This window comes from Nanorana parkeri, unplaced genomic scaffold (genome assembly GCF_000935625.1).
Source record: "Nanorana parkeri isolate BGI_ZX_2015 unplaced genomic scaffold, ASM93562v1 scaffold655, whole genome shotgun sequence".
In the NCBI taxonomy this organism is placed as follows: domain Eukaryota; kingdom Metazoa; phylum Chordata; class Amphibia; order Anura; family Dicroglossidae; genus Nanorana; species Nanorana parkeri.
Genome location: NW_017306923.1, coordinates 135,812 through 143,911, shown reverse-complemented (window position 1 = coordinate 143,911; position 8,100 = coordinate 135,812). Strand labels below are relative to the sequence as shown.

Below are 8,100 nucleotides of genomic sequence, written 5' to 3'. Positions count from 1 at the left end.
GACTGATCACTGGGGGAGGGGAGACTGAGGGAATTCTTCCTCCTGCATGCAGCAGACTTATCACTGAGGGAGACTAAGGAAATTCCTCCTCCTGTTGACATCTCAGCCTAGACAAAGTCCTAATTAACACCCCTGTAAGTTCAGAAAACATGACCTGTTAGTGGTAGTGGAGGAAACATTTTGGAAGCAGTGCCGTGCTCTCTACCCTCCATAGACAATGCTCCATGTTCTGGGCAGGTTCTGGCTCTGATCGGCAGGCTCTGATCCGGGAAGATCAGCCTTATACAAGTGAAATATATTCTTTGTGTCTCCAGGGAGGGGGTCCACTCATCAGACTGAAAGGGGTCAGAGATGAGAAGAGGGGTGGGGGAGGGTCTGACTCACCAAAGAGGATTATTCACTCACTGATTAGAGTGACATAAAAGGGATCACAATCCCAGCGACAGAGGACGACATCCCATTCATCACTTTCATTCATTCATTTATCTTCTTATCCGATTGCTGAAGCCGCTTATCTACCAGGACTTTGACACTTTGTATGATCCCGGAAACAGGGCGTTCATGTTCTCGGGAAACGGTGCAGACTTTGGGATATATATATAAACTCTTGCATACAGAGGGGCGGGCGAAGTGTGGCTGCCAATCAGCAGTAAGATGAAGACTGATTGGCTGCTCTGGGTCACAGACAGCAAAGCTTCCCTTTACACCGACTTATAGGTGACCCTGAAACGGACCCAGTTCATGTATGGTGCTGACGTGTGTTACTAGAGAATTCTTCATACGTGTCAAATCCGCTGATATTCTCATATTTAAACTTTAATTTTATCATCCCGACGTTCTAAGAATCAATCAACTTGTTTTGTGCCAACATTTGCTGAAACCAAGACCTTGGACAATCCCATAGTCTGTCTGTCTCTCCGTGCCCCCATCTCTATCTATCTATCTATCTATCTATCTATCTATCTATCTATCTATCTATCTATATCTATGTGTCTATCTCTGTGTCTATCTATGTCTCTATCTCTGTCTCTGTGTCTATCTGTCTCTGTGCCTATCTATGTGTCTATCTGTCTATGTGTCTATCTGTCTATGTGTCTATCTGTCTATGTGTCTATCTGTCTATGTGTCTATCTGTCTATGTGTCTATCCATCTAAGTGTGTATATATATATGTGTCTGTCTATCTATGTATGTATCTATCTATCTATCTATCTATCTATCTATCTATCTATCTATCTATCTATCTATCTATCTATCTATCTATCTCTCATATATCTGTCATGTGTGTGTGGATATGAGTGTGGTGTAGTAGATGGTGTATAGTTTAGTCTGTGGAAAGGAGTAAGACGTTGAGATTTGTGTTTCCACAATGTGAAACATCTGATAGTTTGTAGCTATAAAAAAGCCAATAGCGCTGATGATTTTTTGGCATTTGTACAGACTTCTATGATCACCTCCAACATGGCGGCTCTCTGTGTCATTGGGTGTGTTGGGTGTTTATCTGTTGAAGAAGAAGGCTTGTAGGTTATTTTTCCATTGTTCCTTGGCTTGTACAGGAGCGTAGGCTGGGCCAGAACTGGAAACCTGGGTCTCGTACTTCGGAAATGGCAGAAACATTTTGTTACTAGTTAACAATATTTACCAAAAAAAAAAAGAAGGTAGCGGATGATAAAGGACGTCATTTATGGAAACGTGCCCAGAAGTGGATTACGGGAAATAGAATATTGTTGACCCAAGAGTCCGCAGTCCTGAGACTCTGAGATATAAATAGATTCTGGACATCTTGATCTCAGCAAGGCCAGAATAAAAATAAATAGTAAACACAATCACCAAACTCAGAGCGAATACAATGCAGCAGAGACGTCTTTGTCCACTCTCTCTGGACGTCTCCTCGGCCGCCCAAACAAAAATGTGCCAATATATTAAGCTTTGTGAATGTTAACAAGGTGAAGCTTCAGCCTAAAACATTTTGGATGGGGGTGGGGGTGGGTCACAAGGGGGTTTTATTTGGTCTTTGTGTCACCGCAGAGAAGATCCATCCTCATGTTCTGTCATTATGTATTTCAACAGTTTTTGTTAATTTCCTTTTCAGAGTTTTTCTCAATTCGAGTTCCACAGTCTGGGGGCTCTAGAAAGGTTAAATAAGATGCCATGTGCTGTTATTTTACCAACCTTTATAAACCCTTCCTTAAGTTTTCAGAGCCTTCAAAGGTCAACTACGGCTGCAAGCTTTGGATAAGGTGAAGAAGGAATAGGGTTTCCCTGTTTTTATTGCTGTCTGTTTGGGGGGATTTCTTCTCATTTCCTGTTTTAGAGAAACAGGAAGTGAGAAGTGATTCCCTAGTTCCATCTTTGACAGTTGTCACCAGGACAGGTGTGGCGTCTATACAGCGCAGAGTCTGGTTTTATTCCTAAGGAGAGGAACAAATCAGATGCAAGCTGATGTCTCCAAAATGCCACAGATTAGGGGGTTTAAAGAAGGAGTATGAGGAAGAATAACAGGCGTAGCTTGGTGGCTTTAAGGCTAGGTTCCCATCTAGGCGATTGAGCTGGTGAGCTGTTTTAGTGCGGTTGTCGCACGGTTTTCAATGCATAGAGATGTCTATGGGACCCAAACCGCGCGACAACCGCCCGAAAAGAGCTCCCGCACCTTTTCGCGTGACGATTTCGCAAAGGTGTGAGCAGCCTCCATTGACTTCAATGCGAATCTGTGTTTTGCGCCTAGGTGTGCACCAGCCCTAAAGTAGATGTATGATGAAGAATAACAGGTGTAGCTTGGTGGTTTAAAAGTAGCACTAAACTCTCAAACAACGAATCCGGATCAAACAAATATACATCGCCCAGCAAAGCATTCGTTTAAAATTATACACAAACACTTACAGTCATCATGTTGGCTACAACTCTCCCAGCTTGGCTTCCCTGAACTTCCTGTCCAGTACAAGATCACAAAGGACAGCACGGTCACCATGAGCCGTCCATCTAGTAGCTTGGAGGAAGGAGGATGGGAGTGACTTGCCATGCTGTGTCAATGTGTTAGTGGAGACACACACATCTTACTAAGACACGCACGGGTGGCGCCATAGGACCCTGCTAGGGAAAAGGAGCCACCATAAAACAGGATATCAGGACCAGTGCTCAGGGGACCAGCTGATTCTGCAGGAAACTAAAATGTTTAAACATCAAGGGGCAGCATCCATTGTAAGTAATTTCATCAGCATTTGACCCTTTTGACTTTTTTCTCACTTTAACTATCATTGGTGGGTCATTGCAACAGTTTTATTGTTTTATTGATTATTATTTTTATTGATTCGTTTTTCCTGAGTAGATAATTTGAAGTTCTCTTGAATGTGAGGTGGCTTGGTCGGTGGATGGGTCAATCCGGAAAAATGGCCGTGTTTGGGTAGATGTTTAAGTTGTTTGAATAGTTGGTGAGTCACCTGGTCAATCAGTAATTTCATTGATGAGTTGTATAGTTTTTAGGTAGCATGACCCTTCTGTATGTGGATTGGTTAGTTAGTTGAGGAGGTGACTGCTTGGTTGGTAAGTTAGTAAGTAGGTTGGTTGTCTGGCTAGCTGGCATGTGGTTGGTTCAGTGGTTAGTTTTTGATTTTCCTGTGTATGAGGTTACTGGTTGGTGAGTTAGGTGGTAGAATAACTAATTGATAGATGTTGGCTTGTTAGTGTCTCAGTTTTATATCTGAGTAGCTGCAATAAGTGATATGGTTAGCTAGTTAGTTATTGGATATTCCATTAAACGGATAATGTGGGTTGGTTGATTGGTTGGTTGCTGGGATGATTGGTTGGTGTGGCTCATTGCTGGTCATAGTTTTTCCTCTTCACTTTTCTTTTCAGTTCCCATGACATGCTGAGATCTCCCATAAAATGAAATGTGACAAAGCTTATAACCACTCCTGTGACCCTGCCTTCCAGATCTAGATGAACCCATCCTTACCGTTCACCAGACCATCAGCGATGTACGAGGGAGCTTCTACCAGGAGAAGACCGTCTTCTTGCGCTGTACTGTCAGCTCCAACCCACCTGCCCGCTTCATCTGGAAACGAGCCACCGAGACCCTGTCCCAGAGTCAAGACAATGGGGTGGACATCTACGAACCTCTCTACACACAGGTATGATATGATGTCCATGAATGAATCGGCTGCTATCAGCAAGGAGCTAATTGTGGAAAACTATCCAGATCAGGACATTTGTCATTGAAAGCCACCAACCCTGCTTGCCGCCATGCACTGAATCATTGATGGGTCAAGTTAGAAAACAATTGTATGTAGACTTTTGTAAGATAAGAGACTGTGTCTGTCGTTCTGCTTATGTTCCCCACCTCTTCTTCCCATCAAACAGTTGGCTAGCTCAAATTATCATATTTATTAACCCTCTGGTGATAGTAGGGCTCATAGCCTGCATGCCCATCTTGTCTTAGAAGCCTTTAGGTACCATTGCTGATTATCTAGAGGAATATATTGTATGAGGACGATATTCTTTCAAAACGCAAAATGTGATTTTAAAGGTACTGTCCACATGCATGAAAGGGTTCCAAATCCAGTCACCTCATTATATTACAGCCCCAGAAGTATTTCTCTGTTACTTAAAATGGACCTTTTAGTAATGTGGACAGTAATAAAATAATTTTGAGCATTGTCCTAGGCTGAGATGATGTTATCAGTCTGCTGCAGGCAGGAGGAAACATTTCCTTAGTCTCCTCTCCCCAATGATCAGACTACAACATTGTACCTTTATAACAAGTCATAAGGTGAGAGGCTGCAGGTGAGTAGAAAAAGAAGGGAAATGCATAAATAAGTAAACATGTGCTATGTATGGAGAGAGAGAGAGAGAGAGAGAGAGAGAGAGAATATAATTCTTCAGCTTGGAGATGTGGAGATGGAGTTTTCTCCACTGAATACTGAATGTCAATAGTCCTAGAATGTATTTAGAAATCCCTCCATTATTAGGTCCTATATTCTTATATCCATATCAGCCCTGATCAGCTGGTTCCTCCCTCACCCCAATTTACAAAATCAAATAGGAAAAATTTGATTGAATTGATACTCAGGTCAAATTATTGGAAAACAATTACTATATGGCCACACAAAAGGGCTCTATGTTCCTTATATTTTCTATACAGTTCTTGAAGGATTTGTTCATTTTTTCAGCATGCAGAGGTCCAGCAGGCATTCATTGAGGTTCCTTACATTCGATCCGCTCTCCTCTCGACAGTAAAAAGCACTTCAATTACAATTAATTATCAGACAAAGCTGCTTTATTCTGTGCCCTCTCCAATTCCTGCGCAGTGCCCAGCTCCGGCCGTGACTCGTACGCCTGCTATCTTATTAATCACCTCTTAATATCATAACTCTACATGTACTCTCTATAGATAGGACAGGGAATCGATATCCGGTCGCTGCCAATCCCATTACCACTTCTAATGAAGCTGCACTTCCTGCAGTAAATTATGTCCATCCTCCCGTGGACAGTAATAGGATTGGATTTGTGGGACGTGAACTGTTCTCTATGCTTCCCCTGAAGGAGGCGACTGCGGCGCTCCGATGTTTGGGGGGGGGACAAGAAGTACCAACATACTGTTCCAGTATGCAGGGTTTTCATAGCACCCTGCGTACCAGCCCTCAGCCTGGTCATTGTCAATGTTCAAGTGCACTACGACCAAGCTGATTTACAATTGCAGTAAAAAGTTTTAATTAAAATGCATCTAAAGCCAAAACTTTTTTTTCTGACTTTTGACAGAAAGATTTTTGAAGGGCAAAAACTCCTGTTAGTTTATTGTGTTGCAATTGGTATCCTGTTGGGGAGATTGTCCTTCATTTCCTGTCCCCAAAACCCACTAGGAAATATGCAGAAATGTCATCAAAGAGATAGGAAATCCTCCTACAGTTGTTACCAGATCAGGTTTTCTTCTTCCTGTTCCTGGGACAAGTGTAAAATATTATATTTCCCATTACTTTCCATCCCGATGACAACTAGAGAGGGTAGATGTCCCTCATGGGGTCTAGTCCTTCCAAACCCCATTAAAAACTAAAACAAAGTTTTAAACTTTGTGATGGATACAATTATCATAGGCGACCTGCTCAGTAATTTATTTTTTTTATAAAATAATAAAAGTTTATTGCAGATATTTAAATACAGAAACGCAGAAGTAGGAAAATACAAAAGCCCCGTATGGGCAACCATAAGTAAATGCAGCTCGGCACTATCCACACTTCCTAATATCCCACAGCTGGCACAAAGCTGGTTAAATGAGCTAATAACTCAAGGTTGTAGAGTTGTGACCCAGGGAGGGACGTCAGGAGCTTGAAGAAGGAAAGGAAAGCTAGTAACAAAAAAAAAGTTTGAATACAGTAGAGAAAAAGAGCAGACGCAAGATGAAGTGAAGAGAAGAAAAGAAGAAGGAAGAGGGGGCATCGTGTGGTGGTCTAAGAAACCAATGCTTAGGGTGGAGAGGAGGAGACAGTCAGGTCCAGTGGCCCATTTAAGGTCACTATATGTTGTGACTGCAGGGACTGAAAGGTATCAGAGTCCATGGACAAGGTCCAAGGTGCCCACACATCATTGAATTGCAGCTGACGCCCATGGAAACGTGCTGTCATATGTTCTAATCTCATTATGGAACACAGTTTTGTTAGCCATTCATGTATAGTAGGAGTCATCTGAGAGTCCCAGTGTGGTAGAATAAGAGCACATGCTGCATCTACAAAATAATGGAGCGGGCCCTTTTTGAGAAATGGGGCGGAATTATAGAGAGAAAGGCTATTCTAGGTGAATGACGTGTGGTCCATCTAGTAACATGGTGATAGACATCAAATATATTGGTCCAGAAGGGCGATATACAGTACACTGCCTGGCCAAAAAAAAAGTCACCACCTGGATTTAGCTAAGCAAATAGGTCAGAACCTTCCATTGGATAAGTGGTGTCATCTGGGGTTGCTTCAGGTGGTCAGGTCTAGGTTCAGCAACGTTACATCCCCAAAAAATTAGGTCAGCTCTCTACCTGAATATACTGAATGACCAGGCTTTTCCATCAATGGATTTTCTCCTACCTGATGACACATTGGGCATACTCCAGGATGACTATGCCAGGATTCATCTGGCTCAGATTGTGGAAGAGTGGTTCAGGGAGCATGAGACATCATTGTCACACATGGATTGGCCACCACAGAGTCCAGAACTTAACCCTATTGAGAATCTTTGAGATGTGCTGGAGAAGACTTTGTATAGTGGTCCAACTCTCCCATCATCACTACAAGATCTTGGTGAAAAGTAATGCGACTCTGGACGGAAATAAATGCAGTGACATTGCATAAACTTATCGAAAGGATGCCATGGCGAATGCGTGGCTTTAATGAAAGCTGAAGGCAATCATATGAAATATCAGCGTTTGTGATTTGTTTTGGCCAGGCAGTGTATGTGGACAGCTCCACCAACTATGGAGCATAGACCTGACACAACCGGAGCAACGGCAATGAGCTGACGATCTGTGTGGAAATATTTTATGTAACAAGCTCAGACATTGATACCACCAGATCAGGATCTTGTACCCTTTTCAATAATTTCGCTTTTAATCCAGACATTGCTGTACTGCACACGTCTTCTCCCTCCCTTTCCCTTACATACATAAAGCCAAATGTATTACAAACATAGAATCAATACTAATCCGTTTCCGCTAATCAGATATAAACATGATTTTAAAATGAGAACATGTCAACCCCGAACCCTTACAGGGGTCATGAGGCAGTCAAATTACATCGTCATCACAGAATTTGCGTTCTGCAAGCGGTTCTCCTTTAACAGCCCTCCTATCTGGTAATGGCGCAGGTCGAACGCCACGGATCAGCGCCAGCCCTGATAATAACTAGGTCGCTAGCGGATGAGAAGTGCCAGGACTAATAATATGTCACAGAGTCCCGTAGGGGCCGCCCCCAAATCTCATCAGTCAGCCAGCAGTGAGTTTTACGAGACGCTCTGCACTTTAATTATATTATCTCTGTCATTATTACTGGGCAGCCCAGCTCCGGGTGGGAATAAAAAAAGGTTATATAATGCCTGTTTTTACACGACGGCCTGTCGTGACCCGGGG

The 8,100-nt window shown here is 42.8% G+C and overlaps 1 protein-coding gene across 4 annotated transcripts in view; it reads left to right on the top strand.

Moving 5' to 3' along the window:
* Positions 1-8,100, top strand: part of MDGA1 (MAM domain containing glycosylphosphatidylinositol anchor 1) — a 235,469-nt gene that overhangs the window by 111,079 nt on the left and 116,290 nt on the right. For all 4 annotated transcript variants that reach the window (XM_018563338.1, XM_018563337.1, XM_018563336.1 and 1 more), the window contains exon 4: positions 3,930-4,126. In XM_018563338.1, coding sequence (XP_018418840.1) covers positions 3,930-4,126 — 197 coding nt within the window. The remainder of the gene's footprint in view (positions 1-3,929; positions 4,127-8,100) is intronic.